At 40.8% G+C, this 26825-nt stretch overlaps 1 protein-coding gene across 12 annotated transcripts in view; it reads right to left on the minus strand.

The window, feature by feature from the left end:
• Positions 1-324: 324 nt before the first annotated feature.
• LOC148003323 (sulfotransferase 1C2A-like) overlaps positions 325-26825 on the minus strand; it is a 31264-nt gene continuing 4763 nt past the window's right edge. For 5 of the 12 annotated variants that reach the window (XM_087568060.1, XM_087568056.1, XM_087568058.1 and 2 more), the window contains 8 exons: positions 25504-25577; positions 18682-18859; positions 18208-18333; positions 15322-15419; positions 5092-5218; positions 4424-4518; positions 4110-4290; positions 325-2498 (listed from right to left, as the gene is read on the minus strand). In XM_087568060.1, coding sequence (XP_087424186.1) covers positions 2386-2498; positions 4110-4290; positions 4424-4518; positions 5092-5218; positions 15322-15419; positions 18208-18333; positions 18682-18832 — 891 coding nt within the window. In that variant the 5' untranslated portion in view covers positions 18833-18859; positions 25504-25577 and the 3' untranslated portion in view covers positions 325-2385. Of the gene's footprint in view, positions 2499-4109; positions 4291-4423; positions 4519-5091; positions 5219-13083; positions 13231-15321; positions 15420-18207; positions 18334-18681; positions 18860-20991; positions 21497-25503; positions 25583-26825 lie in introns of all 12 variants that reach the window. The other 7 variants (XM_087568061.1, XM_087568059.1, XM_087568065.1 and 4 more) reach the window with 4 other exon arrangements.

Below are 26825 nucleotides of genomic sequence, written 5' to 3' on the forward strand. Positions count from 1 at the left end.
TTCAACTTCTGAACATGCACATTTGTTTAAAAGGTGTCAGTCTGAACTGAGACTGCCACAGAAGGGGATGGATCCCTGATCCTCAACAGTACCCCCAAAATCCAAGAGTAAAGCTGTAACCATGAAGTACAAAAAGCATTGGAGACCTCAAGGTTTTAGTGATACCAGATGTAAGAGAGGTCTGCCGAGGAAGGTTGCATGAGCTTATTAATTGGCTCATTCTTAAACTGGACTGAATCATTTTTACTATCCATTTTCCTGCACCCAGTCTGTTATCAGTATTTATCATGAGCAGAAATAAATAAATGATTGATAGCAAACAAATGGAGTAACTGAAACTCTTTTATTGAATTTTGTGTATATAGAGATGTGCTAGTAAAATAATCATAAGTCAATGCTAGTAAAACTAAAATGTTTATAAACGTTCTAACAGTTACTTAACTACTCTTCTGATGTAATGTTTCATTTACTTGATTAATTCTTTTCTCTAAAAGTAATAGTTAAAAATTGCCAATGGGTAAATTATGAATACAATCGTGTACAAAGCCAACATAGTATGTTTTACCATTTATCTCTTTCAAGTTCTGCTATTTTAATTTCTGAATACAAAGGAAACTCCCAGAAAAATAAAGCCAAAAGAGGCTTAAGTTCGACACTATTATGTTTCCAAAGTTTACCTTAAATCTACAGTTAACCAGTAGATGGTTGGAGACCAGAGTCATTCCTTTTATAGGCTAGAGTGACTCTGGGCTCTTATGAACTTAACCCTGAAAGGAGGCAGATGTAGGGACTTCAGTTTAGTTTGGATTGTAAGAGGGGACTCTCTACCTAGAGAAACTTTGAATAATTTCAAGACTTAGAAGCAAACAATAAAAATTTACAATACAATTAGGATATAATTTTTTAATATAATAGACATTGTTAATTAACTATACACATATGGTTAGATTTCGGCAGTAACCAAGCGATTGTCTATAAGTTCAACAAAATTTCAGACTTTTCTAGTATTTTATAACCACATCATTGGGAATGTATTAGTGAGCTTTCTTTCATTATAACAATATCTGGGGAAAGCAACTTATAAAGACAGAAGCTTTATTTTAGCTCTTGGGTTTGGAATTTACATTCTGTGGAGAGATGGACAGAATATCATGGTGAGGGTAAATGGCAAAGCAAAACTAACCACCTCATTTTATTGAATTTTTCATGGCCAAGAAACAAGGGAAAGGAAGACCCAGGGCCAGGAGCACTCATTTTCTTCTAGGCCATGTTCCAGTTTCTTAGCTTCCATCCACTAACTTCTACTACACCTTCTCATAGCTCTTGCTGGTAGTAACACATGCTGTGCCCACGTCCTCAACATTTAGGAGAAAGTGTACATTTGAGTGATAGAAAGCAAATGTCATTCTAGCTCATGCTAGGTACCCTGAACTCACATATATATCCTGCTCATACCACAGGCTGCTCCTGCTGATCTCAGCTTAGCAGTGCTGACATCTGCAACTAAAGTGAAAGGGTAAGTGCTGAGAATTTGTGACCCGAAACGTGTTTGCCTTTCCGTCTTCCGAGCCATCGTGCAACATGCTGTGTTCTCCATATTGCCTGGTTACTGGGAGTAAAAGGATGCCCAAGACATGGAGCGAGTGGGAGGTGGAAGGAAGTATGCTGGCAAGCAAATGCAGATGGACTCTGCTAAAGTGGGCAAAAGTACAAGCTGTTCCTCAGAAGAGATGACAGGAGATCAAAACTCAACTGGCTGCAAGTTGAACACCAAGCATCCATTCTGCTTTTTTCAAGACACAATTTGTGCTTTCCAAAGGTCACCCTCATGCCTTTCTTCTGTTTCTTTTATGCTCCAGAACTAGGATTCTGTTTATTAAGATTTGGATTTCTGACATCTCCTTGAAGTCCTTCCCTCAATTTCCTCCTACCAGGTAGAAAATGTTCCAGTGAGCATGTTGCAACAAGTTGTCTACAAACTGAGTCTTCCCACTGTAACCATGAAAAATACCGATTGAGCAGAAAGACATTAGGAATTTCTGTACATTCATTTAGATGATTTCTAATATTTGTGTTTTTGTGCATAAGATAGTTATTTAGAGTTAGAATATAGGCTATACCTCCTAGAAAGATGTCATCATAAAATTTATACTATTCAAGTTTGTTTATTTATTAGCTTATTAAGCCATCTTACTGATTTGTACTGAATAGTGGAGAAAGTATACACTGGACATAATATGATTTTGTGAATTGTAATGTGATGTCAGTAATAACAGAGTCGGTGTCACAGTCCTTGGCATTTACAGTTTGCTTTCTGATCTTCCTTTGGCTGGATTGAGGCTTGCAGACGGACTCCTGTCCTTGATGTCTATCTTCTCATCTTGATCAGAGTTCCGTGCAGAAGTTTAGAGAGGTTCCATCCAACTTTTGCTCATAGATTTCATCAAACCTCTCATTCTGGGCCACAGTAAAGTGGTTTTTCCAATCACCCACAATTCCTAAAGGACAAAGGCCAGACAAAAGCATCAGTGTGTGGTTGACAGACTGTATCCCTGACTGGAGTGTGCAGTACCCACATTGGTGCTGTCCTGAGAGGAGCTCAATTCCTCACCACTTTACCTCTCCTTAATGAGAAGGGGGTTTAGTTGTCTTTGTGCAGGGGCTCTGGCATCTAAATAAAATCAATCAATTCAATGTGACCCAGAATCTTGGCTCTACTGTGCTACACACACATATTAGGTAGTAACAATTATAAAAATGAAGGAATGGTAGACATATAGCCATACAAGGAGATCTTAAGATGTTATACTGGCCAGAGATCTGGGGCATAAGAAAATACATATTGTGACACTCCAAGTATATGCCACCTAAGAACAAACAAAACCAACTTACAGTGAGAAATGGGAATATTTTCTTCTGAAGGAAAGATTGCCTGCAAAGGATATGGCAGGATATCAACCAAGCTGATGGAATTCTTTTTACTTTGATCACTTAGTTTTATTTGTTTGTAAGAATGTATTGAACTGCATCGTTTATTTCTATGAATTGTTTTTAGTAGATTATGTTATTGGAACGAGATTCTATTTTTATTATTTTAAATAATTTTAGAGAGATAATCACTGTAACACTTGTGATTCTTAAAGAAAATTATCCAACTTGATGAACAAGAAATGTTCATTGTAGCATTAATCATAAAAATATGGACACAATATCTAGAATAAGAGAAATACTTGGAAGAATAACAGGATATCCATGAGTCCTGTATAGACAGTCATGCGTAGAGGTCAGTATTTCTTTTCCTGGAGGGATAGCTCATATTCTGGTAAGCGAAAGTATGTAAGGTAATCACGGTTTGTGTTAGTGAACAGGTTTCTGTCATGGTATTCTTAGTTGTGTTTTTATGGCCAAAGCAAGCAAGCAAAGAAGCAAACACAAGTGAGTGCAGAGAAGAGTGGACATGGATAGACTGGGAAAAAGGGTGCTTCTCAAACCTTACCAAAGTCTAAGAGAGAAAGAGGGAATACTGCAAGGGCAATGGATTAACTCATGTGCTGAAAGTAAAAGAAAAAAAGTTCTGCAGCTGTTTATAAAACCTAGTCCTGGTTGCATAGCAGTGGAAAAAAGTGCAGATGTTAATGAGACAGTGGGATGGGTTTCATTCTGTACCTACCTTTTTGGAAAGTGGGTTTACTGAGGATCTGTGTGAAATCATCGAACTGTTGAGTTTTAGAAAGTTACTGAGTATACTAACTTTAAAAAATAACATTCCCCACTTAAAAGTGAATCACCAGGGATAATCAGATTTTTTTCTTTCAAAATCTAGGAAGCATTAAGGGCCTGGGTCTCAGTAATACATGCTGAAAGTCCTGAAAGTGTCATGAGTCATGATTTGGAGACAGAATCAAACTAGATGTCAGCTCTGATGAGTCTAACCGCAGGCAGGGATCCCAAGGAGGTGTGCACCAAGGGGAGTCTGTCTTAGTTATCTGTAAGACTTGCTTTGTAGAGCTTCTTGTACACTAGGAACAAATCTCTAGCTTTCTTAGAATCACAATATGTGGATTGGAGAGGGACTGCCTCAGAATTAGAGATAAATAAGCCCCACAGACCTTTTCTCATGAAAGGGGAAATGGACTGGTCCATGATAGTCTTGGGGATTGTAGAAAAATTTGTCAAAGGATTGTCTTTCATTTTCTCAAACGATGTCTCCAGGACTATTTTATCCACGACCTCTTCATCCAAATTCTTGCCCATGAACTGCATTACCTTCTGGATTTCACGCTTTGGGTCCTGTGAGTGAGGGTAGCATTAGTTGGACTGGAAAAGAGTTTTCACACTATCACATTTTTCCAGACATCTCTGTCAGAACCACATTCCTAAAGCAGCTTCCCTGTTCCTGATGCTGAAGAAGTAATTTACTTACCCTCTTCATGTCTTCATAGAAGAGGAAGAGAATCTGGTATCTGTCTCGAATTTCCCACCATCCTTTCACATGGTCAAACCAAGATCCCCAACTTACTGTGAAAAACAAGAATTGTTTTCATGGACACAAACCTTCCAAGTCAGGAAAGTTTGACTTTCCTTTTTTCTTTTTCTTTCTCTCTCTCTTTCTCTCTCTCTTTCTCTCTCTCTTTCTTTCTTTCTTTCTTTCTTTCTTTCTTTCTTTCTCTCTCTCTCTCTGTCTCACTCTCTGTCTCTGTCTCTGTCTCTCTGTCTCTCTCTCTCTCTTTCTTTCTTTCTTTTTTTCTTTTTTCTGGCTTCAGGTACATCAGAGAAGGAAAAATTCTGTATTAGATATTTCCCAGCATCACTGAGCTGCTCGATTCTGAGGTCACGTAGTTTCTGTCAGTATTGGGGGCTTTTCTTTAATATGAGAATTAAAGTGGCTTCATATTGATTATGCACAATCACTTGCACCCTGATATTATGACAGGGTCACACAGGCTGAGGAAAGTCTATAGGTCGGGAATCCCCAAATAGAGGCCAGGATAGGAGGCACAGGAAACTCTGGGGGATCAACTGTCAGGGGTTGTTCTCTCAGCTCAGCCTAATCGGGGTAAAACCACAGAGGGACAATGCATTTTTATTTACCTTTTCCATTGATGAAGGTTTCAAAATACTCATTCCAGGTGCCTGGATTGGGGAGCACCTGGCACATTCTGTAGAAGTGGTAGTAGGAAACCATGCAGTCTTTGGCGTTTCGAGCCACATAAAGGTACTTTGGAGAAGAAGAGAGGTGAGTTAAAGGAACACAAATATTGGAACTCCCTAGTTCTCCCTCTGGGTGAGTCCTTTTGGGGAATGCTCAGCTCTCCTGCCCTGGCACTGAGACTCAGCCTAGAGCAATGTCACCAATTATGGTACTCCCAGCCCAGCCCTAACTCATTAAAATTTATCTCAATTCTTGATTTCCCTTTTGTTATCAGGGGCAAACTCTTCCTCTACATACTCTGAATCAACTACAGAGCCACTGAGCCTTCCAGAAACCTCAGCCTGATTTCTGAGAAAGCAATTGCTCCACCTGCTGTTTTGGCGTGGAGCAGCACCGTGGATCCTACTTGATATGAGCACACACTTTCTTCCATGATGATCACTTTAAAATCTGTGTGTTTCTACACAGAATAAGCAAACACTAGGTGCATTTCAATAAGGACCCTGTTGGGAGACTTTGTTATCTTGCCCATGTATTCTCCAAGTCAAAATGCTGCTGTGCACCAATGGAAAGAATTTTCTAAAGTGTCAGATTATTTATTTATTTTTTAATTTAATTCTTGCACTTTGTACTCAGGCTGTCTTTCACCTCAGTATTGACTGACATTTTAGGAGTTTCATCTTTCCTTTTCAGGGATGTGCTTTCCAGCCACATGGCATAACTCTCACCTTTCCTCAGCCCTCATTCATCCCTTTCCAAGTCCATACATTTCTCTATTCTGATGCACACAGTCTGAGGGTTAGGCTCGTTCTGGTTTTTAATTTTCTGTGTTGTATATATAAATCGTTAAATATGTATATATAATATATAATGTATATAATATATGATGATATATACATATATGTGTAAGCAATTATAAAACACCATTGCTTTATTTGATGATTCAACCTAAAGTCACATCTTCTTTCTTTATGTCATATTTGATACAATGATCTATTTGGTACAGCATTAACATTTTCGTTTTTTGTCACTTTTTTTGTTTGTTTATTTATTTATTTACTTTTTTAACTTGAGTATTTCTTATTTCCATTTGGAGTGTTATTCCATTTCCCGGTTTACGGGCCAACATCCCCCTAATCCCTCCCCCTCCCCTTCTTTATTGGTGTTCCCCTCCGCATCCTCCCACCATTGCCGCCCTCCCTCCAGTAATCACGTTCACTGGGGGTTCAGTCTTAGCAGGATCCAGGGCTTCCCCTTACACTGATGATCTTACTAGGGTATTCAATGCTATCTATTTGGTCAGAGTACAGGGTCAGTCCATGTATAGTCTTTAGGTAGTGGCTTAGTCCCTGGATGCTCTGGTTGCTTGGCATTGTTGTTCATATGGTGTCTCGAGACCCTTCAAGCTTTCCAGTTCTTTCTCTGATTTCTTCAATGAAGGTCCTATTCTCAGTTCAGTGGTTTGCTGCTGGCATTCGCCTCTGTATTTGCTGTATTCTGGCTGTGTCTCTCAGAGGAGATCTACATCCAGCTCCTGTCTGCCTGCACTTCTTTGCTTCATCCATCTTGTCTAATTGGGTGGCTGTATATGTATGGGCCACATGTGTGGCAGGCTCTGAATGGGTGTTCCTCTGGTTCTGTTTTAATCTTTGCTTCTCTATTCCCTGCCAAGGATATTCTTGTTCCCCTTTCAAAGAAGGAGTGAAGATTTCACATTTTGATCACCCGTATTGAGTTTCAAGTGTTCTAGGCATCTAGGGTAATTCAAGCATTTGGGCTAATAGCCACTTATCAATGAGTGCATACCATGTGTGTTTTTCTGTGATTGGGTTATCTCACTCAGGATGATATTTTCCAGTTCCAACCATTTGCCTACGAATTTCATAAAGTCATTGTGTTTGATAGCTGAGTAATATTCCATTGTGTAGGTGTACCACACTTTCTGTATCCATTCCTCTGTTGAAGGGCATCTGGGTTCTTTCCAGCTTCTGGCTATTATAAATAAGGCTATAAAATAGTGGAGCACGTGTCTTTTTTATCTGTTGCGGCATCTTTTGGGTATATGCCCAAGAGAGGTATAGCTGGATCCTCAGGCAGTTCAATGTCCAATTTTCCGAGGAACCTCCATACTGATTTCCAGAATGGTTGTACCAGTCTGCAATCCCACCAACAATGGAGGAGTGTTCCTCTTTCTCCCCATCCTTGCCAGCATTTGCTGTCACCTGAGGTTTTGATCTTAGCCATTCTCACTGGTGTGAGGTGAAATCTCAGGGTTGTTTTGATTTGCATTTCCCTTATGACTAAAGATGTTGAACATTTCTTTAGGTGTTTCTCAGCCATTCAGCGTTCCTCAGCTGTGAATTCTTTGTTTAGCTCTGAACCCCATTTTTTAATAGGGTTATTTGTCTCCCTGCGGTCTAACTTCTTGAGTTCTTTGTATATTTTGGATATAAGGCCTCTATCTGTTGTAGGATTGGTAAAGATCTTTTCCCAATCTGTTGGTTGCCGTTTTGTCCTAACCACAGTGTCCTTTGCCTTACAGAAGCTTTGCAGTTTTATGAGATCCCAGTTGTCGATTCTTGATCTTAGAGCGTAAGCCACTGGTGTTTTGTTCAGGAAATTTTTTCCAGTGCCCATGTGTTCCAGATGCTTCCCTAGTTTTTCTTCTATTAGTTTGAGTGTATCTAGTTTGATGTGGAGGTCCTTGATCCACTTGGACTTAAGCTTTGTACAGGGTGATAAGCATTGATTGATCTGCATTCTTCTCCATGTTGACCTCCAGTTGAACCAGCACCATTTGCTGAAAATGCTATCTTTTTTCCATTGGCTGCTTTTGGCTCCTTTATCAAAAATCAAGTGCCCATAGGTGTGTGGGTTCATTTCTGGGTCTTCAATTCTGTTCCATTGGTCTATCTGTTTGTCTCTGTACCAATACCATGCAGTTTTTATCACTATTGCTCTGTAATACTGCTTGAGTTCAGGGATAGTGATTCCCCCTGAAGTCCTTTTATTGTTGAGGATAGTTTTAGCTATCCTGGGTTTTTTCTTATTCCAGATGAATTTGCAAATTGTTCTGTCTAACTCTTTGAAGAATTGGATTGGTATTTTGATGGGGATTGCATTGAATCTGTAGATCGCTTTTGGTAAAATGGCCATTTTTACTATATTAGTCCTGCCAATCCATGAGCATGGGAGACCTTTCCATCTTCTGAGGTCTTCTTCAATTTCTTTCTTCAGGTTCTTGAAGTTCTTATTGTACAGATCTTTTACTTGCTTGTTTAAAGTCACACTGAGGTACTTTATATTATTTGGGTCTATTATGAAGGGTGTCGTTTCCCTAATTTCTTTCTCGGCTTGTTTCTCTTTTGTGTAGAGGAAGGCTACTGATTTATTTCAGTTAATTTTATACCCAGCCACTATGCTGAAGTTGTCTATCAGCTTCAGTAGTTCTCTGGTGGAACTTTTGGGATCACTTAAATATACTATCATATCATCTGCAAATAGTGATATTTTGACTTCTTCTTTTCCGATCTCTATCCCCTTGACCTCCTTTTGTTTTCTAATAGCTCTGGCTAGAACTTCAAGAACTATATTGAATAAGTAGGGAGAGAGTGGGCAACCTTGTCTAGTCCCTGATTTTAGTGGGACTGCTTCAAGTTTCTCTCCATTTAGTTTAATGTTAGCAACTGGTTTGCTGTATATGGCTTTTACTATGTTTAGGTATGGGCCTTGAATTCCTATTCTTTCCAGGACCTTTATCATGAAAGGGTGTGGAATTTTGTCAAATGCTTTCTCAGCATCTAATGAAATGATCATGTGCTTTTGTTCTTTCAGTTTGTTTATATAATGGATCACGTTGAAAAAATCATGGTGGTTGAAAGTTCCACCAGAGAACTACTGAAGCTGATAGACAACTTCAGCATAGTGGCTGGGTATAAAATTAACTGAAATAAATCAGTTTTCTGTATATTAAACCATCCCTGCATGCCTGGGATGAAGCCGACTTGATCATGATGGGTGATTGTTTTGATGTGCTCTTGGATTCGGTTTGCCAGAATTTTATTGAGTATTTTTACGTCGATATTCATAAGGGAAATTGGTCTGAAGTTCTCTTTCTTTGTTGGGTCTTTGTGTGGTTTAGGTATAAGAGTAATTGTGGCTTCATAGAAGGAATTTGGTAGTGCTCCATCTGTTTCAATTTTGTGGAATAGTTTGGATAATATTGGTACGAGGTCTTCTATGAAGGTATGATAGAATTCTGCACTAAACTCGTCTGGATCTGGGCTCTTTTTGGTTGGGAGACCTTTAATGACTGCTTCTATTTCCTTAGGAGTTATGGGGTTGTTTAACTGGTTTATCTGTTCCTGATTTAACTTCGGTACCTGGTATCTGTCTAGGAAATTGTCCATATCCTGCAGATTTTCAAGTTTTGTTGAATATAAGCTTTTATAGTAAGATCTGATGATTTTTTGAATTTCCTCTGAATCTGTAGTTATGTCTCCCTTTTCATTTCTGATTTTGTTAATTTGGACACACTCTCTGTGTCCTCTCGTTAGTCTGGCTAAGGGTTTATCTATCTTGTTGATTTTCTCAAAGAACCAACTTTCGGTACTGTTGATCCTTTCTATGGTCCTTTTTGTTTCTACTTGGTTGATTTCAGCTCTGAGTTTGATTATTTCCTGCTTTCTACTTCTCCTGGGTGTATTTGCTTCTTTGTGTTCTAGAGCTTTTAGGTGTGATGTCAAGCTGGTGACATATGCTCTTTCCTGTTTCTTTCTGCAGGCACTCAGAGGTATGAGTTTTCCTCTTAGCACAGCTTTCATTGTGTCCCATAAGTTTGGGTATGTTGTACCTTCATTTGCATTAAATTCTAAGAAGTCTTTAATATCTTTCTTTATTTCTTCCTTGACCAGGTTATCGTTGAGTAGAGCATTGTTCAATTTCCACGTATATGTGGGCATTCTTCCCTTTTTGTTATTGAATACCAGCTTTAGGCCGTGATGGTCTGATAGCTCGCATGGGATGATTTCTATCTTTCTGTACCTGTTGAGGCCCGTTTTTTGACCAATTATATGGTCAATTTTGGAGAAAGTACCATGAGGAGCTGAGAAGAAGGTATATACTTTTCCTTTAGGATAGAATGTTCTATAAATATCTGTTAAGTCCATTTGGTTTGTGACTTATCTTAGTCTGTCTTTGTCTCTGTTTAATTTCTGTTTGCATGATCTGTCCATTGATGGGAGTGGGGTGTTGAAATCTCCTACTATTATTGTGTGAGGTGCAATGTGTGTTTTGAGCTTTAGTAAGGTTTCTTTTACGTATGTAGGTGCCCTTGTATTTGGGGCATAGATATTTAGGATTGGAGTTCATCTTAGTGGATTTTTCCTTTGATGAACATGAAGTGTCCTTCCTTATCTTTTTTGATGACTTTTAGTTGAAAATTGATTTTATTTGATATTAGAATGGCTACTCCAGCGTGCTTCTTCTGACCATTTGCTCGGCAAGTTGTTTTCCAGCCTTTCACTCTGAGGTAGTGTCTGTCTTTGTCTCTGAGGTGTGTTTCTTGTAGGCAGTAGAATGCAGGGACCTTGTTGCGTATCCAGTTTGTTAATCTATGTCTTTTTATTGGGGAGATGGGTCCATTGATGTTGAGAGATATTAAGGAATAGTGATTATTGCTTCCTGTTATATTCATATTTGGATATGAGGTTATGTTTGTGTGCTTTTTCTTCTCTTTGTTTTGTTGCCAAGGTGATTAGTTTCTTGCTTCTTCTAGGGTGTAGCTTGCCTCCTTATGTTGGGTTTTACCATTAATTATCATTTTTAGTGCTGGATTTGTAGAAAGATATTGTTTAAATTTGGTTTTGTCATGGAATATCTTGGTTTCTCCATCTATGTTTTGCTGGATACAGTAACCTGGGCTGCCATTTGTGTTCTCTTAGGGTCTGTATGACATCTGTCCAGGATCTTCAGGCTTTCATAGTTTCTGGAGAAAAGTCTGGTGTGATTCTGATAGGTCTGCCTTTATATGTTACTTGACCTTTTTCCCTTACTGCTTTTAATATTCTTTCTTTATTTTGTGCGTTTGGTGTTTTGACTATTATGTGACGGGAGGAGTTTCTTTTCTGGTCCAATCTATTTGGAGTTCTGTGGGCTTCTTGTATGCTTATGGGTATCTCCTTCTTTAGGTTAGGGAAGTTTTCTTCTATGATTTTGTTGAAGATATTTACTGGTCCTTTAAGTTGGGAGTCTTCACTCTCTTCTACAACTATTATCCTTAGGTTTGATCTTCTCATTGAGTCCTGGATTTCCTGTATGTTTTGGACCAGTAGCTTTTTCTGCTTTACATTATCTTTGACAGTTGAGTCAATGATTTCTATAGAATCTTCTGCTCCTGAGATTCTCTCTTCCATCTCTTGTATTCTGTTGGTGAAGCTTGTATCTACAGCTCCTTGTCTCTTCTTTTGGTTTCCTATATCCGGGGTTGTTTACATGTGTTCTTTCTTGATTGCTTCTATTTCCATTTTTAATTCCTTCAACTGTTTGATTGTGTTTTCCTGGAATTCTTTCAGGGATTTTTGTGATTCCTCTCTGTAGGCTTCTACTTGTTTATTTATGTTTTCCTGTGTTTCTCTAAGGGAGTTCTTCACATCTTTCTTGAAGTCCTCCAGCGTCATGATCAAATATGATTTTGAAACTAGATCTTGCTTTTCTGGCGTGTTTGGATATTCAGTGTTTGCTTTGGTGGAAGAATTGGGCTCCGATGATGCCATGTAGTCTTGGTTTCTGTTCCTTGGGTTCGTGCGCTTGCCTCTCACCATCAGATTATCTCTGGTGTTACTTTGTTCTGCTATTTCTGACAGTGGCTAGACTGTCCTATAATCCTGTGTTTCAGGGGTGTTGTAGACCTGTTTTCCTGTTTTCTTTCAGTCAGTTATGGGAACAGAGTGTTCTGCTTTCGGGCGTGTAGTTTTTCCTATCTACAGGTCTTTAGCTCTTCCTGTGGGCCTGTGTCCTGAGTTCACTAGGCAGGTCGCTTGGAGTAGGAAGGTTTGTCTTACCTGTGGTGCTGAGGCTCAAGTTTGCTTGTGGGGTGCTGCCTACGAGCTCTTTGTGGGGGTAGCAACTAGGAAGCTCTGTGCTGCCCTTTCCAGGAGCTTCCGTGCACCAGGGTTCCAGATGGCGTTTGGTGTTTTCCTCTGGAATCAGTAATGTGTGCAGAGTGCAGTCTCTTCTGGTTTCCCAGGCTTGTCTGCCTCTCTGAAAGTTTAGCTCTCCCTCCCACAGGATTTGGGTGTAGAGAACTGTTTATCTGGTCGGTCCCTTCAGGTTCTGCGGGTGTCTCAGACGCACTTGACCCGCTGCTGCTGTGCCCTTATCCAAGGGAACCCAGAGGTCATATACAGTTTCCTCTTGGGCCAGGGATGTGGGCAGGGTTGGGCAATGTTGGTGGTCTCTTCTGCTCTGAAGTCTCAGGAGTGCCTACCTGTCCAGGCGGTGAAGTCTCTCTCCCACGGGGTTTGGGAGCATCCGCATTAACATTTTCTTATTTTTGCATATAACAGGTTTGTCAGAAGTTTTTAGGAGCCAACTTGAACTGTTCTTTAGCAGACACCCTCATGAAGGTCTCTTTCCTTATGTATGTTGTATGTATGTATGTATGTATGTATGTATGTATGTATGTATGTATGTATGTTGTAATGTATGATCATGATCACAGTAGTAATCTGGGGATCTGAGCTGAGATGACTCTTCAGATAAGATCATGTGTATTTCTGTTAGATATACTGGTGTTTCTTGTACTGGGGTCATCTTATGCTGATTTGTAAGAGCTTATAGTCCAGGGTAAGAATAGGGAATTAATCTTTTAAACCTTTGACAGATGACACAAGACTACCCAGAAGTTGCCTACAGTCTTTTTTACCACCTACTATATTGGTAAATTTCCTTCTGTTGTTTGAATTCACCGAGAAGCTGGCTTCAGAAGTTGGGTTACTCCATACGCACTTCAACACCAAATATATTTTTCTAAGTGTACTCCAAGATCCCTTATCTGGGGAGAGACTACTCCATGAACTCTGTGACAAGGAGGGAAGAGAAGAGCAATATAGCCCAAGTAAAAAACTAGTTACTGAGAACATCTGGAAGGTGAACTCTTTTGTAAAGGTGTTACTTTGTTTAGCCCATTGGGAAAGAGATACTAGAAGATCAGCTCTTGGAAACCTTAGCCATAGAGAGAAACCTCAGTGTGAAACTCCAGCTGATGCTTAAACTTCCTCAGTTTCTTGAAAATGGTGTGAGCACAGGATCTCCTGATGTTATCTCTTTCCTACCTGTCCTTTACTTGGAGGAATATTCTGATCAGCCTGGGTATTTTATGAGTAAATTGACTGGCTATCCCAATGGAGATTCATCAGTAGTTTTTGCTAGATGTTTGTGAGTCCTCCCTTTGTAATATTATCTTTCTACTGTGATTTGTTCCTTGACCTGGAAGCCTTGCCCAGGGACACTCTATGCTCTGCCTGAGAATCTCTGTGCTGGGAACAACAAGTGTCAGATTCAAGAGGGCTTGTCCAGGCAATTTCTGCTTGAGGACCTGATTTGTTGTTTGTTATCTCTCTCTCTCTCTCTCTCTCTCTCTCTCTCTCTCTCTCTCTCTCTCTCTCTCTCTCCCTCCCTCCCTCCCTCCCTCCCTCCCTCCCTCCCCCCCTCTCTCTTTCTCTCTCTCTCTCTCTCTCTCTCTCTCTCTCTCTCTCTCTCTCTCTCTCTCTCCCCACCCTTCCATTTGCCTGCTGCTTTCTATTTGTTCATTTTCTCTGGCTTGTTTTATATACTTAATAACCTCACTCATTCAAAACTGAAAATATACCCATTGAAGACGGTTCTCAGTACCACAGAGCTCAACTCCTCCACCTACATATACATGGAAGATGATGACCCATGATACCTATACTCTCTCCTCATTCTCTTATCTCCTTGTGTTCATGTTCTGTTTCAATCCCTGTGCAAACATTAAAGCTAATGTTGCTGAATTATCCAGGGGATCAAATACCACTGCACAGGTCCATGATAATTATGCTTTTCTTAATTTTATTTCAGTTTTATTTTTTTGTAACTTGGGAATTTCCTCAGCTTATTTGATCTCAGATAATATCAAGAGGTATTCCTCAGTGATTTCATGATAGCTGGTCTCAGTAATGCCAGGAATAGAATTGGCACTCGTCACCCACCTTTACGGACAATACAAGTCATTTGATTGTAGGAACTCCACCAATATTTCTGCTATCTATAAATACTTTAGTCCTTTCAAAACAATCCTTAAAGCTTAAATTATGTGATGGTTTTATTTATATTGATGCATTGCCTGCTTGTATGATCATGACCCATGTGCAAGCAGTACCCATACAAACCAGAAGAGGGCATCATATCCCCTAGTACTGAAGTTACAGACAGTTGTGAGCTAGTATCTGAACCTTTGTCCTCTGGAAGAACAGCCAATACACTTAAGCACTGAGCCCATTTCTCTAGTCCCTTTTTATCTTTCTTTCACTATTTCCATTTAAAAAAGAAAAAGATTATTCTTAGAAAAGCCATTGACTCATCCTTGAATTTCAGCTCCACTCACTGCACGATTACTGTACCCTTGGCATACTCCTTGGTATACCTATGGTATACTCCTACCATGGTCCAACACCCTCAATGTGTCAGGAACACAATAGACAAGACACTGGGACACATGACATAATCCTAGAAAGAGTGAAAGCAGCCTGGAGGCTTCTGAGGCTCCATCCAAGCCTCCTCTGCAGCTCCACTGGGATTTACCCTTTGAACATCAGTCCTTTGCACTTGATCTGCTCAGTCTTCTTTGTGCTCCACTCCATAAGCCCTCCTATAGCCTACAGCCTATGGTTCCCGTTCCCCACTCCCAGTCTGCTTCACTGAAGAACACATGATCCCCAGTACCTCAGTCTGCCCTCGGCCTTCACATCACATTTGAAAGCCTCTGGGGAACCACTCTACTAAATCTAGCATGGTGTTTGACTTTACTGCACAGTATGAGGTCTCAGAGGTACAGCGTACTGCTAAGGAAGCTATACTCACTCAGGCTGTGAAGGCCTGAGGCTCTGGGCTCCCTGCTCCAGTCCCGATAGGAACTGCTACTGTCTTACCTTACAGTTGTTTGTCCAGAAAGACGGTGGCAGCAGCTGAGGGGGAAGATGGGTCCTTAGTATCCTTGGAGCTGGCATCGCATTGGCTTTGTCCACACCTGTAACACAATTCAGGAGATGATTGCACAGTATGCTCAGCACATGAGAATATCCACTCCAGGTGCTGCTCAGGGAATCCAGCATCCACACAGGGATTCTCGTATTTTTGCCTTGGGGATTGGGGGTGGTGGAAGAAGGATTATTGGTTTTGCTTTCGTGTTTGTAGGCTTACATAGCTTAAGACCTGGATGCTCCCTTCGAGTGAATTTACTGTCAGTTTGTAGAAAATGGGATGGAGGCTTCGATAAGTATGTGTTATTAAGAAAATCCAAACAGGACTGTTCCTCAGCACACACACACACCACAGGCACAGCCTGTACTTTCTATAAAGGAAATAGCGACCCAGCACTAGGAACGTATATGTCCTTGTCTAAAATCTATAGACTAAGAGATTCACTTGGTTCTCAAATTATAGGAGGAAGAAAGACTCTATTCTTCCTTCTTTAAGAAAATTTAGATGCCCAAACTACCAGACCCAAGGAGAACAGAAAGCCACTAATGACAACACATCCCACACCTGTGTAGCATGTTCAACTTCAATAGATGTGTCCCACACACATCACTGGAGTTGTACATTCCTACCTTGAGATTATTCCTCCTCCTCCTCCTCCTCCTCCTCCTCCTCCTCCTCCTCCTCCTCCTCCTCCTTCTCTTCCTTCTCCCCTTTCCTCCTCCTCCTCCCCCTTCCTCCTCCTCCTCCTCCTTTTCGTTCTCTATAGGAATTAGTCAGCCTGAGTTCATGAAACCCCCCAATTCCTCTGAGACCTATAAGAATGGACTTCCCATATTTTACCATGTTGCTTGGATTCTCATCAGTGCTCTTTCATGCTGCTATCTGTATGACCATGGGGTTAACAATTCTCCTAACAAGACTTACATCTCTAAGGAAACTCCTCTTAGTGTCCCTCTCAACACCCAAACCTGAAGTCTCTTATTGGAACCTCAAGGAATTCACTTTATCATTTTGAGGATAATGACCTTGAAGCCAAGAATAACCAAATTTGTCCTATTGAGCCAGAGCTGATAAGAAACAGTGAGCAGACTCTTTTCACCTCCCTTCCAGCCATATCAAAAACTTCTCTCTGGTTATGTGCAGTGATGTTTCTTCTATTACATCCTTTCTGATACATGATTTGTAATTTCTGCACTTCTATTTACAAACCTTGTAGGGACTTTCTCTGTGAATCATTGAGTTAAAATGGGGTAAGATGAAATAAAGATATTGCAGACTGTCCCTAAGGTCTTTCCTTTAATCTAGCAATCAGGCTATTCAAATAATGGCAGTGGAGAAGTTAGAGAATTAGTCCTGCATTGCTTCAAAGATTGCATGAAATCATTCTGTTAGGTGGCACATTTGAATCTGGACTGTGATCCACAGAAAATGGTAAAGATTCTCTTATATGAATAATCTGAAAACCTGTCAAACAAGGAGCAGAGATACTTTTAAAAACCTAGAATTGTGACTGATAATAAGTGGCATTTAACTATAAACATACAGCGGGAGGGCATGCTGTAAACTTGCGTTCCACCTTACTTCTATGATATGAGGTCTGGAAGGTGACAAGGTATAATGCTTACTTTCCATTGTCAACTTGACTGGACTATGAACTGTATCTCTGGGTGTGTATATCCATAATACGGTTTCCAGAAAGGTTCACCCACAGATTGGCAGCCCAATGGGAAATTAAACTAAATAGAAAAAGGTGAGCAAAACATTAGCATCTGTCTGTGCTCCTAACTATAGACTCAATGTGATGAGCTTCATGACAGATTTATAATGTGTCCTGAAATTTGAGCTTAAAAGTCCTAAAATGCTGTAAGCAAAGCTTCACAGACAATTCTGGGGAAATTTTGGAAGAGCACAGTGCCAAAAAAAGAGTAGAGTGTGGAGGCCCACTCATGAGGTCGCAGAACTGCTCTATGGAGAGATGGGCTGGAGGTTATTATATTATATTTTGGTGAAGAGTCTGGCCACACACTGCTCTTGAACTAAGAATTTGATAAAGTTGATTTCACAACAATAAGGGATTATGTTTAGCAAGGAAATCTCAAGACTAGAAACTATGTATGAAAAGAAAAATGTTCAGTTAAAGTTACGTGAAAAATAGCTTTTCAATTGAACAAAGTAATTGCCTCCTCGTGTGTGTGTGTGTGTGTGTGTGTGCATATGTATGTATGTACATGTGTATGTGTGTGTATTTATATGCATGCATATGTGTGTGCATGTGTGTATGTGTGTGTATGTGTGCACATGTTTATATGTGTATGTGTGTATATGTGTGTGCATGCATGTGTTTGTGTTTCTGTTTGTGTGTATGTGTGTGTGTGCGTGTGTGTGTGTGTTTTGAATCATAAGACACTGTCCAGAAACCACTTGGTTATGAAAGTAAAGTACTGAAAGCAGATGGCTGTGAGCTGCTGATGAGTAGATTTCTGTTCCTTCCTCTATTCTGCAGTTACACATGACCAGAGCAAAGGTATAATGAGAACATTAGGCAGAATTTTGCCTTCATATGCATCTATCTTCCTTGCTGATTCACATTTGGTAGAAATACAGAAAAGAAATGGATCTGGAAAGGGTGGCATATACATTTAACCCAACACTCAGGAGGCAGAAGCAGGAGAATCTCAGTGAGTTCAAAGTCGGACTAATATACAGCATGATGCTGTTCCAAATGGCAAATAGGGGGAGGGAGAGAGACAGGATAGGAAAGAAAAAGAGAAGATGAAGGGACAAGGACAGAGATTAGACAGAAGAGGAACATATATGGAATCAGGGTCTCTTACCTGAAGCCTGGGGTGGCCGAGCCCACTCAATAAAAGGGTGTCGGTGTTGAATGATGGTTCTCTGGCACTTCTCTACATCCCCATTCTGCTCAATCATGTTGACAATTTCTTGAATCCATGTTGTCCCTGGGAAGACCATAAAGATTGAGTTAGAAGATTATTCTTCAAATATACTAATGAAGGGGTGTGGATGCAGATGTTGGCTTTACCTTCTGTTCTAACCAGGATCTTGTTAGCTATAGAAGAAATACTTTGGATCTCTGGGAAAGGTAAAAAAGTAGAGACAAATCTCACCTCTTCCCAAGAAAAATGAATGGTACAGACTAAGCTTCAAGATCCCAGGGATAAGACATGTGAAGTAGCACCCATTGTGGGACAAAAAGAGCCAGCTTCTAACTGTAGGTAGTTCTAACTTAGGTGAGGAGTTCAGATAGCTCAGAGGATGAGGCTGGGGCTACTACTCTACCAGGTTACCTGATTTAGGGTAAGTACAGATGAGGAGGTCATCTGGCTTTGCCTTGAAGGTCTGAATCTGACTCCAGTTGTTGACAGTTGGATCCATCAGTGGGATCCCTGCGACCTCTTTCAGTTTTGTCTGTCTGCTCAATTCTGGGGCCAGGGCCATGATGTCTCAGGGAAGAAGGTTTAGTTCCTGTGAGAAAAGATCAAAATGGAATTCTTTTTTCTTTCTCTATTTTTTTTTATTAACTTGAGTATTATTTACAGTTCCAGTCTTATTCCCTTTCCTGGTTTACGGGCCAACATAAGGGATTATGTTTAGCAAGGAAACTCCCCCTCCCCTTCTTTATGGGTGTTCCCCTCCCCATCCTCCCCCCATTGCCGCCCTCCCCCCAACAATCTAGTTCACTGGGGTTCAATCTTAGCAGGACCCAGGGCTTCCCCTTACACTGGTGATCTTACTAGGATATTCAGTGCTACCTATGAGGTCAGAGTCCAGGGTCAGTCCATATATAAAGTTTAGGTAGTGGCTTAGTCCCTAGAAGCTCTGGTTGCTTGGCATTGTTGTTCATATGGGGTCTCGAGCCCCTTCAGGCTCTTCCAGTTCTTTCTCTGATTCCTTCAACGGGGGTTCTGTTCTCAGTTCAGTGGTTTGCTGCTGGCATTCGCCTCTGTATTTGCTGTATTCTGGCTGTGTCTCTCAGGAGAGATCTACATCCGGCTACTCCAGCTTGCTTCTTCTGACCATTTGCTTGGCAAGTTGTTTTGAGCCTTTCACTCTGAGGTGGTGTCTGTGTTTTTCTCGGAGGTGTGTTTCCTGTAGGCAGCAGAATGTAGGGTCCTCGTTGCGTATCCAGTTTGTTAATCTATGTCTTTTTATTGGGGAGTTGAGGCCATTGATGTTGAGAGATATTAAGGAATAGTGATTATTGCTTCCTGTTACATTCATATTTGGATGTGAGGTTATGTTGTTGTGCTTTTCTTCTCTTTGTTTTGTTGCCAAGACGATTAGTTTCTTGCTTCTTCTAGGGTGTAGCTTGCCTCCTTATGTTGGGCTTTACCATTTATTACCCTTTATAGTGCTGGATTTGTATAAAGATATTGTTTAAATTTGGTTTTGTCATGGAATATCTTGCTTTCTCCATCTATGTTAATTGAGAGTTTTGCAGGATACAGTAACCTGGGCTGGCATTTGTGTTCTCTTAGGGTCTGTATGACATCTGTTCAGGATCTTCTGGCTTTCATAGTTTCTGGAGAAAAGTCTGGTGTGATTCTGATAGGTCTGCCTTTATATGTTACTTGACCTTTTCCCCTTACTGCTTTTAATATTCTTTCTTTATTTTGTGTGTTTGGTGTTTTGACTATTATGTGACGGGAGGTGTTTCTTTTCTGGTCCAATCTGTTTGGAGTTCTGTAGGCTTCTTTTACGCCTATGGGTATCTCTTTTTTTAGGTTAGGGAAGATTTCTTCTATGATTTTGTTGAAGATATTTACTGTTCCTTTGAGCTGGGAGTCTTCACTCTCTTCTATACCTATTATCCTTAGATTTTATCTTCTCATTCAGTCCTGGATTCCCTGTATGTTTTGGACCAGTAGCTTTTTCTGCTTTACATTATCTTTGACAGTTGAGTCGATGATTTCTATGGAATCTTCTGCTCCTGAGATTCTCTCTTCTATCTCTTTTATTCTGTTGGTGAAGCTTGTATCTACGGCTCCTTGTCTCTTCTTTTGGTTTTCTATATCTGGGGATGTTTCTATGTGTTCTTTCTTGTTTGCTTCTATTTCCATTTTTAATTCCTTCAACTGTTTGATTGTGTTTTCCTGGAATTCTTTCAGGGATTTTTGTGATTCCTCTCTTTAGGCTTCTACTTGTTTATTTATGTTTTCCTGTGTTTCTCTAAGGGAGTTCTTCACGTCTTTCTTGAAGTCCTCCAGCATCATGATCAAATATGATTTTGAAACTAGATCTTGCTTTTCTGGTGTGTTTGCATATTCCGTGTTTGTTTTGGTGGGAGAATTGGGCTCTGATGATGACATGTATTCTTCGTTTCTGTTGCTTGGATTCCTGCGCTTGCCTCTCGCCATCAGATTATCTCTAGTGTTACTTTGTTCTGCTATTTCTGACAGTGGCTAGACTGTCCTATAAACCTGTGTATCAGGAGTGCTGTAGACCTGTTTTCCTTTTTTTCTTTCAGCCAGTTATGGGAACAGAGTGTTCTGATTTCGGACGTGTAGTTTTTCCTATCTACAGGTCTTCAGCTATTCCTGTGCCCTCTGTCTTGAGTCCACCAGGCACGTCGCTTGGAGCAGGAAGGTTTGTCTTACCTGTGGTCCTGAGGCTCAAGTTTGCTAATGGGGTGTTGCTTATGAGCTCCCCGGGGGGACAGCAACCAGGATTATCTGCACAGCCCTTTCCGGGAGCTTCCATGCACCAGGGTTCCAGATGGCGTTTGTTTTTTCCTCTGTTATCAGTAATGTGAGCAGAGTGTAGTCTCCTCAGGTTTCCCACGCGTGTCTGCCTTTCTGAAGATTTAGCTCTCCCTCCCATGAGATTTGGGTGCGGAGAACTGTTTATCTGGTCGGTCCCTTCAGGTTCTGGTGGTGTCTCAGGGGCAGGGGACCTGCTGCTCCTGTGCGCTTATTTCCAGGAACCCAGAGGCCGTATACAGTTTTCTCTGGTGCCAGGGATATGGGCAGGTGTGCGCACTGTTGGTGGTCTCTTCCGCTCTGCAGTCTCAGGAATGCCCACCTGTCCAGGCGGTGAGCTCTCGCTCCCATGGGGTTTGGGAGCAGTGAGCTGGTGGGGGCCCAGAATGGAATTCTTAAAGTACTGTGATAAAGCATATACAACATGAAAATGACTCTTAAGTATCATAAGTGGATGGCTCAGTGGCATTAATAATATTCCTGCTGTTCTATGTCTACCATCACCTTCCATCTCCTGAAAACATTTTACTTTTCTAGATGGAAGCTAGGAGCCCACTACTGCTAAATCTCAGTGCCAGGCTACCACTATTTTCCTTTTTATCTCCTTAAACTCTAGATGCTTTAGAGTAAGTTCATTTTGTCTTCTTGTGAATAGCTATTTTATTTAGTTGAATATTCTTAAGGATCGGCTGTATTGTGGCATGCCATCAGATTTTCTTCCCAATTAATGCTAACTTTTATTGCATGCCTGCTTGTAGTGTGGTTTGTTTATCCATTTCCTTGTCCACGGGAACTTGGAGTGCCTCCTTTCAACTATTGTACTATAAACAATGCACAATACCTAAGCTTCTACATTCATATTTTTGGGTTCATGACTCAATGCAGATATGCAAAATAGTATGTTCTCATTTTTGAGAAATTGTCATAGAACTTTCCTACAGTGGCTGTATCATTTAAGAAGTCTACCAGTAGTATATAGTACTCTCTAATCACTGACATGTATCTCCCTTAAATCTCCATCCCAATAGATTTGTTTTGCTTTTCCTTCATGACTAATAATGAATATCTTCTCATGTACTTACAGTCTACTTTATGTCTTTTTTTCAGAGAGAGACACATTGTTCCACTGTTTGTGGTTGGTTGCTATACCTAGAAACTTACAAATATATGAATAGGAGGGATGAATGATCTTCTAATACTCAAGAGTAAGTGGCTATTGTAGTTTCAAAGCACATCTACCACTGCTGCTCAGAGGCATAGCAAGGTAATGTTCAGTGACTGCTACAGTAGTGAGTACCACTATTATATTTATTATAAGCAACTCGTTTTTAGTTGTTATATAATTTTAAGCCTAGAACATTAGAGGGAAAGAATATTTATGGAAAGTGTAACAGTGAATAATTGTTAGTAATTGTGTAAAGAAAACTACAGTGAATGAGAGAAACAAAAACTGTCCAGGCTGGCCAGACCAAATATCAGGATGACAGGTTCCCAGAGAAAGTTGAGTTCTCTGGAATGGATGCAGTGCTTTTAGAAAATGAAGACCCGGTTTTACTTGAAAACATTTCCAATATAAGCAGCAGCTATAGTTGTAGTATAGCAGAGAGGGTGTACTTCCCATAAAACTCTGAGATGTGATATAGTGAGCTTCAGCAGAGGAAGATAGAGTATTGCCATCTCCCCTTCCTTTCTTTTCTTTTAAGGTAAGAGTAGATAGGATCTCTACATATCCCAGGATTGCCCATAGCTCCCTCTGTAGCCTTGAATGTACAATCCTCCTGCTCCAGTCTCCTTGGTTCTGAAGTGGCAAGTGTAAGCTCACTCACTTAGTTTGGAGCACTGACATTTCTAACATACCTTCCATGTTAGGTCCTTCCCTTTTAATTCACATCACAGGTTTAGCATAAGTAATAATCATTCCTCTAAATATAAGAAGGCTTACAAGATTCTAAATCAATGGTTTGATAAAGACCTCAGCTAGTATCTGTCTACTAATCTCATAAAACTTCTTTAAAAATTGCTTCTAAGTTACAAGTGTGCGTGAAATTTAAGATGTTCATGCAATAAGTCCATATTCACAAAGAAAACTAATACAGAAATTGTTATTACTTAATGTATTTTTGTCCTTTTCTTTTTTTTTTCTTTGAGCCTGTAGAAATAGAGTTTTAAAAAGGTTACTCATTGTCAGAGTCAGGATGTGCAGTGCCGGACGTGCCTGAGGGAGAGCCAGAGATAGGACTTGCCAAACCAGCTACCAGTTCCAAGGACACTGATCATCCGTAGCCACCCCCTCCCCTTCCTTCACTCCCCAGAAGTGAGTCATCTCCCTGAGTGAGATGAGCCACCCTACCCGAGCTGCTGAGCTGCTAGATAGCATGTACTCCTTGCTGTTGTAATTTCGAGCCGAAAGTAAGTGTGCACCATTTGAAATGACCAATCATGTGTAACCACGCAAATGTCCCTAACCTCCCCTATATAAACCCCCGAGTTTGGAAGCTCGGGGTCGATTCCTCTGTCTCCTGTGTGAGATACGTATCGACCCAGGATCCCGCTAATAGGGATCTCGTTAATAAAAGCTACCTCTTGCTGTTACATCAAGACTGGCTACTCGTGATTCCTGGTGGCACCCCACCCCATGATTGGAGCGAGAGACGAGGCTCCCCGTTCAGGGGTACGCTCTTTCAAGCCAATTGTTAAGATATAATTGCCCACCTAAACATACAAATCCCAGTACCATCCATCCCTTAGGAACATTAGTAACAACCTGTAAATACACAGAGCGAGATCTTTACATCAGTGTCCATTGTCCTGCCAGCGAGTCTCTCTCTCTCGCTCTCTTCTCCTTTCTGTTCCAGTCTCCTACTCTTCCTTCAAACTTCTCTCCCACCCATCCTTCCTTCTCCTCCAATGACAGGCCTCCTTCTATCCTGTACCTACCCCTCACCTGTATTTTACAAATTCAATGGGGAGAAGTTTCTAGTGAAGTCACCTGATTCCTGAGTACTTGACTAGGCAGCTGTCCTTGGGGCAGTGGAGTTAGCATCAAAATACAGATAACTCCAGGGCAAACCAGAACATTTCCCCCTTTTTGTCCAGTTAAAAAGCCTTTTCACTTATATATAAATTGAGTACAATTATTACCATTCTAAAATTTATAAAGCATATGATATACTCAACACCCAGTCCATCACTTTTTTAGTTAAACAGAACATTTAGTTATCCATTCCAGCTTAAGAAAGGCTTAAAATGTATATTATATCTTGGCTAGCTTGTATACTATCTGATAACTATCCAATAAAATATGTATTTTCAGAGTTAAACAGCCTGATAGGCTATGAGACTGTAATCAGTCTTCAACCCTGCCAGAAATCTTTGAATGACCAAATATCTATTAAGATAGGAAGCCTAACATGGCTTCCAGAACTACGAGGTTGTAAAGACAAATCTCCACTAGCACATTCCCCTATTAGCAACATGTGAGTGCAAGTCTGCAAGTCTACAGTGTCCTTTTCAAATATAAATTTTGGTATTCAGTATAACAGTTCCCAAACACATTCTCATTTTGAACTCCAGTAGAACTTTGGTGGTGGATATGGGAGTCCTCAAAGTATATTGATGATGCAGTTCCCTCTACCAGCTCATAGACAAAAGGGAATAGATTTCAAGGCCTTTAGAAGCTGAGAGTAAATTGGAGGCAACAGCCTCAGTCCTTCACCTGCACAACAGAACAGAAGGCTGATGTTCAGCAGATGAACTGAGGTGGGATGTTTTCCCCAAGCCTCTTGGTGTGCAGACCTTCATTTCACCTAGCTGCTGTAATCTGCTCAAACTTCTGACCAAAAACAGTTAAAACAATCAGTAGGGTATGATGGCAAGCAATATGAGGGAAGCTAGCAGAAAGAGTGTGACTTTGAGGCCAGTCTAGGTTACAGTAATACTGTTTCAAAGCACTAAACCTGTGAGTCTGGAATGCCATGCAACCAAGGGAGCCATCCAGAGCAAGAGTAAGGTTGATGTGTCGAAGCCTTGAAAATCTCATCCTGATACCAGCAGGAGTAGGACTGTTTTCCTCCTTGCTCTGGGTGTGCATTCCCTGTGCACATAAACCCTATGATCCCCATTTTTGCCACCCTTGAGGTAGTCATGCAAAATTACAGATTATCCTTCCTCTTTCCCTGTAAGGATATGTTCAGGAATCAAATAGTCCTCCACAGGTAAATGAACATTCCAAACATATGAACACCAGCCAGTAATATACCCTCAGTATGAAAACTCCTACCTACTCACCGAGGTATATATAGCCCTTAATAAGCCCAATAAGAGAGAGCTATTTCACTGAAAACCATCACTAAAGAAGGCTATTTATCCCTTTGCATTCACTCCAACTGACACCCTGTGAAATCCACCTACCAGAATAAACTTTGTTCTTTTCAGTCCTGCTCAGTGCACAATGGTACCTGGATACCTCAAGGGCAGAAGCAGACCTACACTGGCACAAAAAAAATAAGAATAAAGGAAAAAGTTTGAGTTAATTAATTCATCCTTTGTTTTCCTATACAAAATTGCAAGTATGCTTCTGCCTCTGCCTCTGCCTCTGCCTCTGCCTCTGCCTCTGCCTCTGCCTCTGCCTCTGCCTCTGCCTCTGCCTCTGCCTCTGCCTCTGCCTCTGCCTCTGCCTCTGACTCTGCCTCTGACTCTGCCTCTGCCACTGCCTCTGCCTCTGCCTCTGCCTCTGCCTCTGCCTCTGCCTCTGCCTCTGCCTCTGCCTCTGCCTCTGCCTCTGCCTCTGCCTCCAAAATGCTGCGATTCCAGATACGTACTACCACATCTTGTTGCATCATTTTAAACTGCTCAATTTGTGAGCAAGTGCAAACTATTTGCATAAACTAATATTGCAAAAGCATTGGTGGATATGATGGACTGAACTGTGTGCCTCCACATTCACATGTTGAGCTCTAATCTTCTTACTTTAAAATGTGTCAGTTTGAGACAGGGCCCTGAAGATGTCATTAAGTTGAGATGAGGCTCCAATTCTATCATACTAGGGTTCTTCTTAGAAGAGATTTAGACATACAGAGAAATACCAAGGGATGTACACAGGGAACAACATGTGTGGACATAGTAAAAGAAGGCCCCCTGCAAACAGAGGAAAAGGCCTTGAGAAACCATACTGACAGACACCTTGATCTGGGACTTTTTTGTAGGAATTTTTTTTAAAACTGAGCAGAATAGCATGATCAGTTAAAGCTCAGAGACCTGCTGTTTCATTGAACATTGGAAAATAAAGAAAATTATTCATTTGTCTTAGTGTTTCTTTGTTACTTGACTAAACAAGTAACTGAATTTAAATAAGTTTAAAATTATGACCTGGAGGTAAGGACTGAACATCTTCAGTTGACAGAGACCAGCTCATTAATAGAGTCTGTGTGGTATAAAGGTAGATTTGAGGGCTGAGTGAGGCCATGGAAGTATGTACAGTGAGTCAGGTGGGGGCTGATGTGTAGTTCTGTAGTAAAGGTTTGCCCAGTGTGCACCATGCCCAGCTTGACAATGTTGGGGAGGAATAGAGGTTTCTGAATGCCTTATCTTACAGTGATACAAAAGCCACAGACACCCAGCTGAAATCAGATTCTCAAGTTTGAATGTGTTCCCAGAATTGGAGTTGATGTGTGCACAAACCTCACTTCTGCTGCTGAGCAGAAGCAGAGATCACAGGGGAAGAACTGAAAGCA

Source organism: Rattus norvegicus, chromosome 9 (genome assembly GCF_021556685.1).
Source record: "Rattus norvegicus strain SHRSP/BbbUtx chromosome 9, alternate assembly SHRSP_T2T, whole genome shotgun sequence".
Taxonomy (NCBI): Eukaryota; Metazoa; Chordata; class Mammalia; order Rodentia; family Muridae; genus Rattus; species Rattus norvegicus.